The sequence below is a fragment of the Ambystoma mexicanum genome, chromosome 13, assembly GCF_040938575.1.
Source record: "Ambystoma mexicanum isolate Mex_15411 chromosome 13, UKY_AmexF1_1, whole genome shotgun sequence".
Taxonomy (NCBI): domain Eukaryota; kingdom Metazoa; phylum Chordata; class Amphibia; order Caudata; family Ambystomatidae; genus Ambystoma; species Ambystoma mexicanum.
This window is the reverse complement of record NC_090938.1, coordinates 13,278,312-13,296,892: the sequence shown is the minus strand read 5'-3', so window position 1 is coordinate 13,296,892 and position 18,581 is coordinate 13,278,312. Positions and strand designations below refer to the sequence as shown.

Below are 18,581 nucleotides of genomic sequence, written 5' to 3'. Positions count from 1 at the left end.
AGAAGTCAGCCTCCGATAAGCGAGTCCCAGGTGTCCAGCCAAGATGCCCGCAGAAGTCAGCCTCCGATAAGCGAGTCCCAGGTGCCCAGCCAAGATGCCCGCAGAAGTCAGCCTCCGATAAGCGAGTCCCAGGAGCCCAGCCAAGATGACTGCAGAAGTCAGCCTCCGATAAGCGAGTCCCAGGAGCCCAGCCAAGATGACTGCAGAAGTCAGCTTCCGATAAGCAAGTCCCAGGAGCCCGGCCAAGATGCCCGCAGAAGTCAGCCTCCGATAAGCAAGTCCCAGGTGCCCAGCCAAGATGCCCGCAGAAGGCAGCCTCCGATAAGTGAGTCACAGGAGCACAGCCAAGATGCCCTGCCGAAGTCCACCTCCAATAAGCGAGTCCCAGGTGCCCAGCCAAGATGCCCGCAGAAGTCAGCCTCTGATAAGCGAGTCCCAGGTGCCCAGCCAAGATGCCCGCAGAAGTCAGCCTCTGATAAGCGAGTCCCAGGAGCCCAGCCAAGATGCCCGCAGAAGTCAGCCTCTGATAAGCAAGTCCCAGGTGCCCAGCCAAGATGCCCGCACAAGTCAGCCTCTGATAAGCGAGTCCCAGGAGCCCAGCCAAGATGCCCGCAGAAGTCAGCCTCTGATAAGCAAGTCCCAGGAGCCCGGCCAAGATGCCCACAGAAGTCAGCCTCTGATAAGCAAGTCCAAGGTGCCCAGCCAAGATGCCCGCAGAAGTCAGCCTCCGATAAGCAGGTGCCCAGCCAAGATGCCCGCAGAAGTCCGCCTCTGATAAGCGAGTCCCAGGAGCCCGGCCAAGATGCCCGCAGAAGTCAGCCTCCGATAAGCAAGTCCCAGGTGCCCGGCCAAGATGCCCGCAGAAGTCAGCCTCCGATAAGCAAGCCCCAGGAGCCCGGCCAAGATGCCCGCAGAAGTCAGCCTCCGATAAGAAAGTCCCAGGTGCCCGGCCAAGATGCCCGCAGAAGTCAGCCTCCGATAAGCGAGTCCCAGGAGCCCGGCCAAGATGCCCGGAGAAGTCAGCCTCCGATAAGCGAGTCCCCGGTGCCCAGCCAAGATGCCCGCAGAAGTCAGCCTCCGATAAGCGAGTCCCAGGAGCCCAGCCAAGATGACTGCAGAAGTCAGCCTCCGATAAGCGAGTCCCAGGAGCCCAGCCAAGATGACTGCAGAAGTCAGCTTCCGATAAGCAAGTCCCAGGAGCCCGGCCAAGATGCCCGCAGAAGTCAGCCTCCGATAAGCAAGTCCCAGGTGCCCAGCCAAGATGCCCGCAGAAGGCAGCCTCCGATAAGTGAGTCACAGGAGCACAGCCAAGATGCCCTGCCGAAGTCCACCTCCAATAAGCGAGTCCCAGGTGCCCAGCCAAGATGCCCGCAGAAGTCAGCCTCTGATAAGCGAGTCCCAGGTGCCCAGCCAAGATGCCCGCAGAAGTCAGCCTCTGATAAGTGAGTCCCAGGAGCCCAGCCAAGATGCCCGCAGAAGTCAGCCTCTGATAAGCAAGTCCCAGGTGCCCAGCCAAGATGCCCGCACAAGTCAGCCTCTGATAAGCGAGTCCCAGGAGCCCAGCCAAGATGCCCGCAGAAGTCAGCCTCTGATAAGCAAGTCCCAGGAGCCCGGCCAAGATGCCCACAGAAGTCAGCCTCTGATAAGCAAGTCCAAGGTGCCCAGCCAAGATGCCCGCAGAAGTCAGCCTCCGATAAGCAGGTGCCCAGCCAAGATGCCCGCAGAAGTCCGCCTCTGATAAGCGAGTCCCAGGAGCCCGGCCAAGATGCCCGCAGAAGTCAGCCTCCGATAAGCAAGTCCCAGGTGCCCGGCCAAGATGCCCGCAGAAGTCAGCCTCCGATAAGCAAGCCCCAGGAGCCCGGCCAAGATGCCCGCAGAAGTCAGCCTCCGATAAGAAAGTCCCAGGTGCCCGGCCAAGATGCCCGCAGAAGTCAGCCTCCGATAAGCGAGTCCCAGGAGCCCGGCCAAGATGCCCGGAGAAGTCAGCCTCCGATAAGCGAGTCCCCGGTGCCCGGCCAAGATGCCCGTAGAAGTCAGCCTCCGATAAGCGAGTCCCAGGTGCCCGGCCAAGATGCCCGCAGAAGTCAGCCTCCGATAAGCGAGTCCCAGGAGCCCGGCCAAGATGACTGCAGAAGTCAGCTTCCGATAAGCGAGTCCCAGGTGCCCGGCCAAGATGCCCGCAGAAGTCAGCCTCCGATAAGCGAGTCCCAGGTGCCCAGCCAAGATGCCCGCAGAAGTCAGCCTCCGATAAGCGAGTCCCAGGAGCCCAGGCAAGATGCCCGCAGAAGTCAGCCTCTGATAAGCGAGTCCCAGGTGCCCGGCCAAGATGCCCGCAGAAGTCAGCCTCCGATAAGCGAGTCCCAGGTGCCCAGCCAAGATGCCCGCAGAAGTCAGCCTCTGATAAGCAAGTCCCAGGTGCCCAGCCAAGATGCCCGCAGAAGTCAGCCTCCGATAAGCGAGTTCCAGGTGCCCAGCCAAGATGCCCGCAGAAGTCAGCCTCCGATAAGCAGGTGCCCAGCCAAGATGCCCGCAGAAGTCCGCCTCTGATAAGCGAGTCCCAGGAGCCCGGCCAAGATGCCCGCAGAAGTCAGCCTCCGATAAGCAAGTCCCAGGTGCCCGGCCAAGATGCCCGCAGAAGTCAGCCTCCGATAAGCAAGCCCCAGGAGCCCGGCCAAGATGCCCGCAGAAGTCAGCCTCCGATAAGAAAGTCCCAGGTGCCCGGCCAAGATGCCCGCAGAAGTCAGCCTCCGATAAGCGAGTCCCAGGAGCCCGGCCAAGATGCCCGGAGAAGTCAGCCTCCGATAAGCGAGTCCCCGGTGCCCGGCCAAGATGCCCGTAGAAGTCAGCCTCCGATAAGCGAGTCCCAGGTGCCCGGCCAAGATGCCCGCAGAAGTCAGCCTCCGATAAGCGAGTCCCAGGAGCCCGGCCAAGATGACTGCAGAAGTCAGCTTCCGATAAGCGAGTCCCAGGTGCCCGGCCAAGATGCCCGCAGAAGTCAGCCTCCGATAAGCGAGTCCCAGGTGCCCAGCCAAGATGCCCGCAGAAGTCAGCCTCCGATAAGCGAGTCCCAGGAGCCCAGGCAAGATGCCCGCAGAAGTCAGCCTCTGATAAGCGAGTCCCAGGTGCCCGGCCAAGATGCCCGCAGAAGTCAGCCTCCGATAAGCGAGTCCCAGGTGCCCAGCCAAGATGCCCGCAGAAGTCAGCCTCTGATAAGCAAGTCCCAGGTGCCCAGCCAAGATGCCCGCAGAAGTCAGCCTCCGATAAGCGAGTTCCAGGTGCCCGGCCAAGATGCCCGCAGAAGTCAGCCTCCGATAAGCGAGTTCCAGTTAGAAATAGGGGCTCTCCTCTTTCATAAGAGCAAGTCGTATTTTCGCAGGTGATGCTTGGACGCAGTTCGGGGTGGGTTCGGGGGTGGGGGGTGGGGGGGGGTGCTTTTATCTTTGACTTTCAATTGACTGCAAATGCTGAGCATTGACAGGGACCTAAACAAATAGTGACTGATGCATAGGTTGCTGGTCAGGAGTGCTGTTAACTGACCAAAACCCAAATTACTGAAAACATACAAGTTAAAGAATCAATCCTCAGTTTTAAAAGACATGATATATGTACATTCCAAATTGTACTTACAGAACTTTCGGCCATGTACGGTGCACTGTCCGCTGGGTCCTGCTCGAACTTCCCTGCGCTGTCTCGCTCCACAGTCGAGTGGGGCGGGGGACTTTGGGATGGTTGTGGGGGGGGGGGGTGATAGGCAACCCAGGTTCGAGCAGAAGCTGCACGCGCTTTTCTTTGGGCTAGAACACGCTCCCCTCCAGCTGCGGTGCTCTGCTAGGGCTGAGAGCACCAAGTAGTGAAACGACGTCACGCGTCGTGACGTCACTCACCAGCACTAATGCATCTCCCAGAAGAAATAATCAATTTCATGTATTATCTTTCAATTTAAAACACTTTAAATCTATTTCAAAATACAGGTGAACATAAGTTGAACAAATCTAGCTCCTCAACTTGTGTCTAGAGGGCCTTATTGAAAATACGCCACTGGCCACTTATAGACACTGGGAAGCTGTGTGCTACCCTGAGGAATGCAGGTGCAGGGCAGTTTCTAGTCCATTTGGTACCCAGGGCAAAACCGTAGGAATGCGCCCCCCCAACCCGTGCGCCACTCCCACCGCACCCCGCGCACCATGGCCAGCGCATACCGCGCGCCACTCCCAAACTACACCATTAAGGAACTCCTACCCAAAGTCAATAAATCACTGCTAAACAAATGACACCCAGGTACCCCAGTCCATAACAAAGTGTGTTAGACTAAAAATTGACCTCTCACAATGTAGTGCACCTTAGTTCAGTCGTTTTTAACCTCGCAGAAGTGCATGCTACTCGCACGTGTTTGCAGCTGCAAAATTGGGTGAACAATGCTGCCCTGGCATGCTCCATTAATGAGGGCCATGCACAGTTGGAGAAAGCTGGCCTGATGTGTGGATGGGCCAGTGTTTTCTGTGCTGATATGTATGTACTACACTTAGACTGCAAGTCTACATCCGGGCAGAATAAACGTGCTTGATGATATGATATGATAGTTTATTTATATAACGCCTATACACAATGTGTTTCAAAGCGCTTCAAGTACCACGCTGGTCTCCATCCTGGTACTTGGAGGAAGAACCTGTCTTATGTTATTTCTGAGTGCCTGGAAATATGGATATCAAAAGTCTCCACAAAAGCCGAAACCGTTTATTTAGCCAACGCTGTTAGCATTGTGTTAGTCTAGGATACTGTACTCCAGAATGGATGATGTAAAAATGTTGTGTATTCTGTGGCACCCAATAAATTACTTTATAAGGTAAGTTTGTCAGTCCTTAAAACCGGTCGATGGTGTGATTACATATTTACACTGGGGATATAAAAATGTAAATGCTGCTTCTGTGCAAAAATAGCATGTGTGCCGCTTTTCCACTGCCCTTTGCATTTGAAAACCTTCATCTGGGCGCCACGTGATTGCACTGATATTGCTGAGGTGCAGTAAGGAGTACCCCGGATGTCGGCCATGGAAGCCCCCAGACGTTTTCCAGACACCCCTGCTCATGGCCTGCTGTACTGTGCCCTGTGTGGTTGAAGGGGGAATGGGGAGCGCAGGTGCACCACGGTAGAACAACAGTGGAAAGCCACCCTGCGTGCTGTGAATGCACAATGCCAGATAATGCCAGATACGAGGGGCGGGGGCGGGGGCGGAAGACTGAACCCGATTTACAGTGCGTTAAGCAACTTTTGAGCTGCGCAAATCATGACATGTTTCCTCAAGTTCAATTATTAAGAATTTGAGCGCATTTTTGCCGTTTTTCGAGGGAGAGGTTGCTTCGTTAGAAGGCTACAAAGTAAGAATTTGGAGAGACTTGGGCAAAGAGGTTGAGACCGCTGTCAGGTCTCTTTTTTCACTTGGGAAACACGTGGACAGATTTTTGTAAAACACGTGACTTATTCACCGAGCTTAATGGAGCTACATTGGCAGGGTTTACAGCGGCACGTAACAGCCACAACAAAACAGAAGGGGTTTAGCAAAATGGTCAGGAGTAAATAAAGCCTGAAATACAGCGCTCGGCAGTCTTTGGGGGTCGAATGAAGCATCGGGCTGTACCCATCATCTTTCTGATGACGAGTCGGGGCGCTTCTTGCTTCGCCAGGAACGCTGAACCGAAAGCAGCCATCTTTGTTCCACCGTGTGAGTCCTGCGGCCATCAGGAAAGGCGCCCTTTTGTGCCCCCACCCCTAGTGGCGCGAATGTGATCAGAGGGAGCCTCTGACTTCCGTACGTGACATTACAGTCAGAAGAGGCAGCTCCAGCACCTGCTACGGCGCTAGTGTGCTGCTGAACTCTGCCCACGGCAATCGCGCTGCCCCACAAACTGGGCGATTTCATCCGCTCCAGGGACCGGGGCAATTGCGCCCCCCGGGGCAATTGCACCCCAGGCAGCTGCCCGCTTCGCCCGGGCCAAGAAACGGGCCTGTGCACGTGTCACCCCTACTTCCTCCTTGTGCGTGTTGGCCACGCTGCTGCGTGAACCAGGGCAGATGGCACACGTGACTCTTCCTTGAGCCTGGCAATGCTCGTTCAGGGATCGCCCTGGACAAACTGCTCTTGCTTTGCCCAGATCATCCTCCTTTCCAGAGAACTGCTGCACGTCTGGGGTCCCGACCCATGCCGGGCTCAGCATGAGAGCCTGGTTCCCAAGTTTAGGGGCTTCTAGCAGCTGGGCCTACCTCAGGAGGGCAGAGTTTTGACAACAAACACAACGTATAAAGGATGAAAAAGGATTAGCCGCGACAGCCAAACCAGGCCCCTCGTCCCCATTTGAGTACCACTTTTCCTCTGTGGTTCTGCACCAACAGGACTCGTATTGTGGGTGGAAAAGGCAGTGGCTGCTTTATTAGGCAGGAGGTAACTGACAGGTGTTCCGTTACGGCAGCGCAGCGGCAGGATTCTTCTCTGAGCTGGTGCCATTATATATGCTTTGTCCTCTCTCACGGTTCTTCATTTCTCTGGTCTTCTGTCTACTAACACAATTCCCCATTGCCCAGTGCCTGAAACGCTCACACCTCTACCCGAGCGCCTAACCTCTTCCTCGTTCCCCCGGGCTCCGACCTCCTACACATTCCCTGGTCCCTCACTTTTTCCTCTTATTCCTATCCCCAGGTGATTCGACTTGTTACTCATTTTCCTTTCTCTGGAGCTCATATGCCCTTCCCCCGGTACCTAGGTGCCTTGATATCCTACCCACTGCCAATTTCCCCCGGATTCTTGTCCTCTTCCCCAATTGCTCCTACCTGACATTCCCCATGTGTCCTGCAATTGCCCTTGCTGCTTCTCCGGTTGCTTGTAATCTTCCCTCTTGCTGGGTCCCCCCTCCCCCTGTGGCGTTGCCTTGTTCCCCATCGTTCCCCCGAACCGTTGTCCTCCTCTATGCTTTCCTTGCGTCCCCAGGTATCTGTACCTCTCACCTGATCCTTGGGTTCTATCCTTTCATTCCACCTCTCTGGGTTTCCCCTGGTCTCCTCCTCTCACTTCCCCCTTTCCCTGTTTCCTTTGTTGCCGATCTCTATGTCCTCTGCATCCTCCCCCCAGCTGACATACCATTTAGCCGTGCCTTTGGACCTCTTCCCCTTCCAAACCTTACTTGTTTCTTTGCACACTTCTACCTTTTGCTCGCTGGCCCCTTCTGCCCCCTGCCCTAATCCTGTGACTTTACCTTTCTTCTTACTTCCTTTACTTTCCACTACTTCCCTCTACTACCTCTACTGTGCTCTACTTTCCTTCTCTTCCTTTCGCTTCCCTTTCCTTCCCTACACTTCCCTTGCACATTACTTTTCAGTTTACTTTTCAGTTTACTTTCACTTGACTTTTCACTTGACTTTCACTTGACTTTTCACTTTACTTGTTTTTTTAACCCTCCTCCCACCACCCGCCACTTGTCACGTGGTCCATCGGGGGTCATACCCCTGCCACCGTCATATTTCAGTGACTGCACAGTCCCCTGTGCTTTCTGACAGCCCTTCCAGCCTAGATGAACCATGTACCTTCACCGTGGCAGTTCCCCTGTAAAAGTAAACAGACGACTTATCAATGGTCATTCAAATCATTTTCTGGTGTGGGTGGGCGGGCATATGTTATCCACCGCTGTAGTTGTCCTGGCAAAGAGGGGGCCTCCCTGTGAGTACTGCACTTTTATACACCCCTTGTGTGGGTGGGGGCAAGCATCACTTCCCTGACCCTTTCCTATCCTATCCCCCTGAGGGTCCCTTCACTCCTCCCACTTCCTGTTGCCTGGCGCCCCTCTGTCCACATCTGTTGTCCCCAGCTACTTGGATGGCGGGGATCCTTCGGGGCCTGTTGTGTGCCGCGCCTAAGGCAGCGACCACCCAGGGCTCACGTTGCTCGGCGTGTTCCCTGGCAATGTTTCTGGTGTTCCTTCCACACTGGCTGTGCCTTCTCTGTTGCGCATTGCAAAAGCAGTGCTGCTGTGCGCCTCCACCAGGGTGCAATTTCATCCTACACTAGACCCCCCCCACATCCCCAGAGGCCTTGTCTCTCCACCCTGAAAGGATCATTAAAACGTTCATGACCGGCCCTTTCTGAAAAATCCCCCAACCAGTTGCATGCACTCAATAAAGTCCCTTCATGCAGGACTTATCCCAATGCCATCTCTTACACAAAAGACTTCCTTCTGGCCATCACTCCACAAGAACAGAGAGTGGAGACTTGTTATACATAAGCAAAAGGGACACAGCCCCTTTAAGAACACCAACGCAGGAAAAAGCGGGAAGAAAGCGGAAAGGGAGGAGCTGGGAGGGAAAAAGGGGAGTTATGTGTTAGGAGTGAATAAAGAAGGTTCACGGCAGAGCAGGCTCCGTCTCTTCATTGCGTGTGTGAATGCATGAGAGAGCGAGAGTCTAACACTGGAGACGAAGTCGACGAACCTGTGCGCGTCGGCAGCAGTGGAGGGCTAGCAGCCCAGCAGGTTTGAGGAGCGGGGTGCTCCAGAACAGAACAGAGGCCGCGTGCCTTGTTGGAGGGCCTGTGCGCCCGGCAGCTTGAGAGAGCCTGTGCGCCCAGCAATTGCAGCGGCCTGTGTGCCCTGCTGGTGGGCTTGCATGCCCGGCAATAACGCAGCGGCCCGTGTGCCCTGCTGGTGTGCCTGTGCGCCCAACATAACACAGCGGCCCGTGTGCCCTGCCGGTGGGCCTGAGCACCCGGCAATTGCAGCGGCCCGTGTGCCTGCTAGTGGGCCTGTGCGCCCGACAACTGGAAGGGCCCGTTGTACCGCAGCTGCCCGTGCGCCCTGCTGGTGGGCCCGTGTGCCCAAAATCCAACAAGGGCCTGTGTGCCCAACTCGCAGTGACCTGCGCGCTGCCGAGGATCGCATTCCCCAGAGAGAGGTAGCGGCCCGGGTGCCTACCGCGGCAACCGACAAACAGCGAAAGAGGAGAGACGCCAGCGACAGCAGAGCGCCTGCCGACGGAGTGAAGAAGAAGATGCCGCGACACGGACCAGCTCATCCGTCTCACCTGCCAGGAGCGGAAGAAAGAAGCGCCCGACGTGGCCACCCCCCCTCCCAACAAGTAAGGAGTTCAAACGGGGACTGGGCAGAAAGGAAACACGAACGGGGATAGCCCCGTGTCTCTCAGAGTAACATTTACCAATAAATAAACCCGCGCCTCCCGCCCAGGGACACAAGGAACTCCACCCCAAGAAAAGAAACTCAGGTGGGAACCCGTGTTTCCCACACCATCACACCATAAAAGGAAACCAAACCCACTGGCCACATCGACCAGACCACAGGCCCAGCAGAACCCTGCCCTTGCCTCCCACCCTGGATCCCCCACAGCAAAGGCAAGAGAAACGCCGCAACCAACCCTCACCATCAGACGGCCAGCACCAGTGCACAGCAAGGCCGCACCGCCAGACAAGCGAACACGCCGCTGCGCCTAACACCGGCAGTCACGTGCCACCGGTGCCACTAAAGCGCACCTCATATCGCCAGCATGTCAAATCCGGATGCAGCGAACCCCGACGCCCAACCACCTGCGCCACCAGGGACACTCTCCTCTCACGCCAGCCTAATGAGGATACCCGCACCATTCACACTAAACCCACACCACGACCAGGGCCAACGATGGGAAGAGTGGATGGAAGAATTTCAGGACTTCGTAGGTGCCATAGGCACACAAGAACCTCCCAACATACTAAGTATCTTCGCAAATGTCGTGGGGAGGGAAATTAAAAATATCATACGCACGATTCCCCTACAGGACCGCACCACGGATGCAAAACTCCTGCAAGCTATAAATGAGAAGATTGTCATCTCACCCAATCGTGATTATGAACGGTACACTTTTAACCAATGTGGTCAACTCCCCCACGAATCGATAGGGGAATTTGTCATCCTCCTTCAAAGAAAAATATTGAAGTGCGACTTCGCCAACTTTAATGACGAAGAAGCCATCAGACTACGCATAATTGAAGGTTGCGTATCCTCGATGTTTCGGAAACACTTCTTAAAGAAGCCACCATTGCCTAAAGGAAGTATTGGACCTAGCCAGAGTTTACGAGAGGGTGGACATCCAGGCAGCAGCCATTGAGAACCCCAAGAAGGGCAAAGTCATTGCAGCAGTACACCCTTACACCCAGCACCCAGCTTCACAAACAAGAATGAACCCGAGGTACCCAACACATCGGACACAAAGTGACCGCCAATGCTACCGCTGTGGATTTGAGTACCCACACAGATGCCCGTGCCCCGCCATCGGACAACGCTGAATGAGATGTGGAATGGAAAACCACTTCCAGGTGATGTGCAAGGAACTACTACCAGAAGGCAGCTCAACACGCCCGCGGCCTGCCAACCACACGATGGAGACACACACAGAACAGCATCGCCCTGCAGACAGAAACGCGCCATTCCCTACGAACGCCTATCAACGCCCGAACACTGTAAGGGCCCTTGAAGGACTCCAGATTGAACCAGACAGAAAGGACCATGAACTATATGACATCCACCAATGTGACTTCATGCAAAGGCCGGAACAAGAGATGACATACAAGAGAGAAACCCCAAACCCCCCCCGAACGAGACATAAACCCATACCTCAACTCCCCACCACAATATCAGTCAGGAGGAAACGAACACGCTGAATACCTGCAAGATGGCTACGACAGGGAATATGTCTGCCTCCTCATTGTTGAGGCTGAAGACACCTCAGCTCCCAGAGTCACAATTCAAATGGGAGACACCAGAAACCGATTTATCATCGACACAGGAATGAACGAAGATCTCTACCGTGAAATAGACCCCTCATATCCCTTGCGAGAATCCAGGACACACATCTTTCAATGGGGAGTGTACCTGCCAATGACCTCCAGAGGGAAATTTCAATGTGATCTACGACACCGGGACATCACAGTAACCTCCACAATACACGTTATGAGGAGCCCATCTGTCGGCCGCTGCCTCCTCAGCTACCGTACAGCCAATGCCTTAGCCCTAATCGATTTACGCTACGACCAGTCGGAAGTAATAGAAGGACTACCATCGCCACACAAATCCATCATGGCAATAATAGAAAGTCCCCTGGTGAAAGGAGACCTCAAGAGCCAATTCCCCAAACTATTCGAAGGAGTGGGGATGCTCAAAGACTCACACATCAAGCTACACATTGACAACACCATCATGCCAGTACCGCAGCACCCGCGTAAGATGGGCTTCCACCTCCAGGAATAGGTGTCAAAAGAGATTCAACTTCTCCTTCTCAACGACATCATAGAGAAAGCAGAAGGACCAACACCATGGGTATCTCCGATAGTCATCGTTCCCAAGGACAACGGACGCCTCCGCATATGCGTTGACATGCGCAACCTGAACACCGCGATCCAAAGGGAGAGACACCCAGGCCCGAGCCTGGAAGACATGTTGATCAGGATAAACCCAGCGAGGTTCTTCTCAAAACTTGACCTCAACCAGGGCTACCACCTGCTCGTCCTGGACCCAGAATCAAGACCCATCACTACATTTGCAACACACAACGGGCTATTTAGATATAAAAGACTAAATTTCGGCACATCGTCTGCTGCAGAGATCATCCAAGAGACAATCAGATGCCTAATAGCATCCGAGATAAATGCATTAAACTATAGTAACGACATCTTAATATTTGGAAGAGACCAGGAACAACACGACAGGGCCCTAAAAACCATCTGCAACATTCTACAAGAAGCAGGACTGACACTCAATGAGTCCAAGTGTGACATTAACAAGACAAGCCTCAAATTCTTTGGCCACATATTCTCCAACAAAGGAATAACAGCCGACCCGGACAAGATTAAGGCTATCACCGACCTCCAGGCACCTATGACTACCGCAGAACTGCGCTCCCTTTTGGGCATGGCGGGATACTGCACGCATTACCTCCCGAACTACGCCACAACAACTGACCCGCTCCGCAACCTCCTAAAGAAGAATCAATCTTGCATCTGGGATGCACCCTGCCAAGAAGCGTTCATGGCCATAAAGGAAAGTCTCACCAACAACCGCCAAATAGCATGCTTTCACCCAGATTGGCACACCATCATCACGGTCGATGCAAGTCCAGTGGGACTAGGAGCAATCCTTGCCCAGACTGACACCACGGACAACACCCACCACGCAATAGTAGCATATGCCAGCCGAGCCCTGTCACACACTGAAAGGGCCTACTCACAAGCAGAGAGGGAAAGTCTAGCTGCATTATGGGTATGCAAGAAATATCACCACTTTATTGCCCGGCCAGAAGTTCACTCTAGTGACAGATCATCAGGCCCTACTTCGGAAACCCCAAAACGAAGATGCCACCCTGCATAGAGCAATGAGGGATAAGACTGCAAGAGTACAATTATACAATTGTCCACAAACCAGGAGGGGACGCCAACCCAGCGGACTACCTGTCCAGACACCCCCTGCTGGACAAAAATGACACCCTAGCCCATGAAGCCACTGAGTACGTCTTGTACCTGTCATCAAACGTCATGCCACCGACTATTTCAACTACAACTTTTGAGGAAAGGAGCAAAGCTGACCCAACGATCAGAGCCGCCGTCTCTCTCACCCGCTCCAACAAATGGAGAGAACGAAATAAAAAAGGTACCGGGGGAGGATGTAGACCAGAAGGAACTTGATCGGCTAGCCAAAATACACGACGAGCTCATAGCCACTGACCAGGGACTCTTGCTATGGGGAAAGAGGCTGGTAGACCCGAGAGACCTAAGGAAGACCCTAGCAACACTGGCACATGAAGGCCACAGGGGAATGAACAACACAAAACGATTTCTCAGGAACTACGTTTGGTTCCCTTACATGGACGTGATAGTGGAAGACATGCTCAGACACTGCAGACCCTGCCAACTGGCAGCAAAAGGGCCAAACCCGAATCCCCTACAACTAACCACACTCCCAACAAGGCCCTGGCAAAAAGTTGCAATGGACTTCCTTGGACCTCTAGAAGAAGGGGGAAACCTACTAGTAATAATAGATGAGTACTCGAGATTTCCCTTCATCAAGCAAACGCCTTCAACGTCATTCACGGAAACAGCACCCATTGTGGATGAACTATTCAGCGAATGGGGCATTCCCAATGTCGTCAAGACCGACAATGGATCCCCATTCCAAGGACGTGAATTTGCAGGTTTTGCAAGCCACCTAGGATTCCACCACCAAAAGATTACACCACTGTGGCCTCAGGCCAATGGGATGGTGGAACGATTTATGGCCACCATCAAGCTAACCAGACAAAAAGCAGTAGCAGAGCAGATGCCTCACCCGAAAGCCATCTGCACCATGCTCAGAAGGTACCGAAATACCCAACACGACTCAACAGGAAAGTCACCAGTTGAACTCATGTTGAGATACCAACCCCGAACACGCATCCCCCGATGGGAGGACTACACACCAGAAGAGGACACAGCCATCAGGGAACGAGACGCTGAAGAGAAGAGGAAAGCCAAACAATGGGCAGACACCAAAAGGAGAGTGAAAGAACAACAACTAGAAATCGGGCAAACTGTCCTGGTGCGACAAACGCAGCACAAGAAAACGGATACCCGATACAGCCCTGAGCCTCGAATCATCACAGCCATCTACGGACCCATGATCACGGCGACTGGGGAACCGGGAGACATTACCCAAAACTCCTCATTCTTCAAGAAACTATATCTGGAGGAACCAGAAACACGGAAAACATCCGAAGAGAATCCCAGCAAAGACGAAGAAACAGAGCCCCCAGTGGAAACGACCGGCGAAAGCAGAGAATCTCCAGGGAGACCCCCCGGGACAATAAAGAAACCAGTGAGACTCATCGAGCAGATGTAACTGGACTCTCACGTTAAGTACGGGGGAGGGGTTATACATAAGCAAAAGGGACACAGCCCCTTTAAGAACTCCAACGCAGGAAAAAGCGGGAAGAAAGCGGAAAGGGAGGAGCTAGGAGGGAAAAAGGGGAGTTATGTGTTAGGAGTGAATAAAGAAGGTTCACGGCAGAGCAGGCTCCGTCTCTTCATTGCGTGTGTGAATGCATGAGAGAGCGAGAGTCTAACAAGACTTATCTCAATAACGAGGGGGCTGTGCCATTCTTAAGTCTGTGTCCCCTTTGGCACGGATGGCATTGGCCAGGGAGTCTCATGCGTGCTGTGAGGGCCACTGGAACTGGGGGAGGTCGGAAGGTACACTGGGCTCACGCTGCCTCGACCTCAACTTTGTAGAGTTGAGGCAAGCAAAGACGCTAGAGAAATTGTTTGTGAAAATAAGCTGTGCAGGGCCTGGGGTGTCTTCTGATGATGGAATATTTCGAAGCTGATTCTAGGACCTGAGTGTGGGGTTGACGCGAGTATAAACATGGTTGGACACTCACTGCTATGGGGGAAGCTTTTTAATACTTGAAATGTGTTTTTTTAAACAGTTCTAAGAAACACTGCAACAACTGCACCAAACGTCAGCACGGAGCATACTCAGGGCCAGGATGCGAGAGGAAATCCTGAGACCACTAACACCAGCAGGTAGGATGTCTGGTTCTCCCTCCATGCACTGTGCATGTGTCCACCTTCCCCTGACATCTGCAGGTAGGATGTCTGGTTCTCCCTCCATGCACTGTGCATTTGTCCACCTTCCCCTGACTCCTGCAGGTAGGATGTCTGCTTCTCCCTCCATGCACTGTGCATGTGTCCACCTTCCCCTGACATCTGCAGGTAGGATGTCTGGTTCTCCCTCCATGCACTGTGCATTTGTCCTCCTTCCCCAGACACCCACAGGTAGGATGACTGCTTCTCCCTCCATCCACTGTGCATTTGTCCACCTTCCTCTGACACCTACTTAGGATATCTGCTTCTCCCTCCATGCACTGTGCATTTGTCCACCTTCCTCTGACACCCACTTAGGATATCTGCTTCTCCCTCCATGCACTGTGCATTTGTCCACCTTCCTCTGACACCCACTTAGGATATCTGCTTCTCCCTCCATGCACTGTGCATTTGTCCACCTTCCTCTGACACCCACTTAGGATATCTGCTTCTCCCTCCATGCACTGTGCATTTGTCCACCTTCCTCTGACGCCCACTTAGGATATCTGCTTCTCCCTCCATGCACTTTGCGTTTGTCCACCTTCCCGACATCCCCCAGTAGAATGTCTGCTTCTCCCACTGTGCATATGTCATGTGCCACTGACACCCACAGGTAGGATGTCTGCTTGTCCCCCACACTTTCAAGGTTTCCGTTATAAATATATTTATTTACAGATCAAGTTTTAGTTAAGCATTATTAAAAATAAAAGAAAGTTGGTGAATACTCTTGGGATATGCTAATACATTTCTCCTACACCCTGAAGTGACTTCAATACCAAGGATAATATTGCATTTATCTTATAAAGACACATATACTTTTTTTGATTCAGGATTTCAGGAAGGAGGGGTTGGGGAAAAATAGAAAGGTTAGAACATACTTTCTAATAATGTGAAGGCAGTTTGAATCCCCTAATGCAATCTAGGTAAGTTTAGTTTAGTTTATTATTTGTATGGCGCGCCATACCCTGGAGTATCGGGGCGCAAGCAGACAAGGATATGCTCAGCTTAGTTACAGGTACGCATTTCCCAGCAGTATAAAGTGTTCAACAAATTACAACCTATGAAGGGACAAGCAATACCAAAGTCAATTGTTTAGGAGGGTGCCTTTAAGGAGCCAGGACAGTTTGGATGCACTTTGGGACAAAGTCTTTCACAGAGTCAGATAGTTCAGGAAAATCACTGAAGAAACACCAGCTGTGAAGCCTGTGCAAAGGGGAGTTGAAATCAACTCATAAAAAGGTAACCCAGTGCACTTCTCAAGTGATAAAACACGACTCAAGGCAAGAAGGCAGGTACCCGAAGCCCAAAGAGTACCTCTGGTTTGAAGAAGAGTGGTCCAGCTGGATTCCGTCTTGCTACAGCCAGGCAGACCCTGGTTGCTGAGCCTCAGTCGTGGGGACAAGAGGGAGGACGTCTGGAGGGCTCATGCGGCTGTACTTGGGCGAGGTCTTTATCAGCGACAGGTTTTCTTAGATTCAGCGGCTCTTCGTAGTTTCAGCACCTCGCAAACAGCACTGATGCAGAACGAATATCCCTGGCTGGACTTTCCTTGCTCCCTCAGTCTTAGCCTCTGGTGAGGGGGCTTTGGATTGGGATGTCCTGCTTTTGGAGTGTCCTTAGGAGGCTCCTGGAGCTTTAGGCCAGATTCATTCCACCGGACGACGTTGCACTCAGTTCTGGACACTCAACCCCTGGCATTGGGCTTCTGCAAGACTGGAGAGGCCCAGCAAGTCGGGGATTGCGTCAAAGTGGAGTTTGTCACTGGCTAGTTGGGCCCACCAGCCCAACGTGAGAAGTCATTCCGTCCGGAGCTTCTCTGTCAATGTGAAAAAGGAGGTACGCACAGCAGCAGGGGGTTACCGGGCACTTCGAGGTCCAGGCGGTTGCAGCAGGCTTCTCTTCATGATTTCTTCTTCAGATGTTCATTCCAATGGTCGACTCTGCCTGTAGTTCCAAGAACCTCGCCTTTTAAGCTAATTCCCATTCATTCACAGCTCTAGGCTGTCAATCACAGAGCAGGGTGGCTGTCTTTCCCGGATTGCCGGCCAGCGAATCAGGACTGATTTCGTTCTGGCACACCTAGAGACAAAGGACAGGGGAGTTTCAGGACCCTACCTCACATCCTGTCCTTCCAGACACACTGGAGCCAGGGACGGGCTTCACGGTTGAAGCCCGCCAAAGGCAAAACACACAAAAGGCTCAACCCTGTCTCAACGGACAGAGTAAAAGCCAAAAAAGACATCACAAACAGAAAATGGCTAAAAACGTAGTCCGGGACCATTTTGACGAAATGGACACCTATGGGTGCTGTACTGCAGCTGATGGTTCAGCCTGTGGTAAAAAAGCACACTGGTATTAAAAAGTAAACAACTGCCACCAGCTATTCTGGAGTTAAAATTTAAAAGTCCTAAGTCCATCAAAAGAGCTGGGGGTCACCAAAGTGGGAGGAAATTAGCACAGAAATGAAAATTCTCCCTAACATCCTCTGCCACTGAGATGGCGCTCACCGTGCACTATGCATATGTTCACCTGCCCCTAACACCTGCAGGTAGGATGTCTGTTTCTCCCTCTGTGCACTGTGCAAGTGCCCACCTTCCCATGTCACCCGCAGGTAGGATGTCTGCTTCTCCCTCTGTGCACTGTGCAAGTGCCCACCTTCCGCTGACACCCACAGGTAGGATGTCTGCTTCTCCCTCCGTGCACTGTGCAAGGGCCCACCTTCCACTGACACCCACAGGTAGGATATCTGCTTCTCCCTCTGTGCACTGTGCATATGTCCACCTTCCCCGACATCCCCAGGTAGGATGCCTGCTTCTCCCGCTGTGCACTCTGCATAGGTCTACCTTCCGCTGACGTCCCCAGTAGGATCTCTGTTTCTGCATCCATGCACTGGACATATGCCCTCCTTCCACCGACACCCGCAGGTACAGTGTCTGCTTCTCCCTCCTTGCACTGTGCATATGTCCACCTTCCCCTGACACACACGGGTATGATGTCTGCTTCTCCCTCTGTGCACTGTGCATCTGTCCACCTTCCCCTGACACCTGCAGGTAGGATGCCTGCTTCTTCCTCAGTGCACTGTGCATATGTCAGCCTTGCCCTGACACCCCCTGGTAGGATGTTTTCTTCCCCTCCATGCACTGTGCATATGTCCACCTTCCCCTGACACCTGCAGGTAGGATGTCTGCTTCTTCCTCAGTGCCCTGTGCATATGTCCACCTTCCCTCTGATACCCCCATGTAGGATTTCTACTTCTCTATTCGTGCACTGGACATATGTTCTCATTCCCCTGACACCCATCAGGTAGGATGTCTGCTTCTCCCTCCTTGAACTGTGCATATGTCCACCTTCCCCTGACACCTGCAGGTAGGATGTCTGCTTCTCCCTCCTTGCACTGTGCATATGTCCACCTTCCCCTGACTCCTGCAGGTAGGATGTCTGCTTCTCCCTCCTTGCACTGTGCATATGTCCACCTTCCCCTGACTCCTGCAGGTAGGATGTCTGCTTCTCCCTCCTTGCACTGTGCATATGTCCACCTTCCCCTGACACCTGCAGGTAGGATGTCTGCTTCTCCCTCCTTGCACTGTGCATATGTCCACCTTCCCCTGACACACAGGTACAATGTCTGCTTCTTCCTCAGTGCACTGTGCATATGTCAGCCTTGCCCTGACACCCCCTGGTAGGATGTTTGCTTCTCCCTCCATGCACTGTGCATATGTCCACCTTCCACAGACACCTGAAGGTAGGATACTTGCTTGTCCCTCAGTGCACTGTGCATATGTCCGCCTTTCCCTGACACCCCCTGGAAGGATATCTACTTCTCTATCCATGCACTGGACATATGCCCTGCTTCCCCCGACACCTGCAGATAGGATACCTGCTTCTCCCTCAGTGCACTGCCCATATGTCAGCCTTCCCCTGACACCCCCTGGTAGGATGTTTGCTT

At 53.2% G+C, this 18,581-nt stretch overlaps 1 protein-coding gene across 1 annotated transcript in view; it reads left to right on the top strand.

Moving 5' to 3' along the window:
* Nucleotides 1–18,581, top strand: part of LOC138520744 (CMRF35-like molecule 1) — a 176,203-nt gene that overhangs the window by 133,827 nt on the left and 23,795 nt on the right. The window contains exon 4 of the mRNA XM_069633026.1: nt 14,479–14,575. Within this exon, the coding sequence (XP_069489127.1) occupies nt 14,479–14,575 (97 nt within the window). The remainder of the gene's footprint in view (nt 1–14,478; nt 14,576–18,581) is intronic.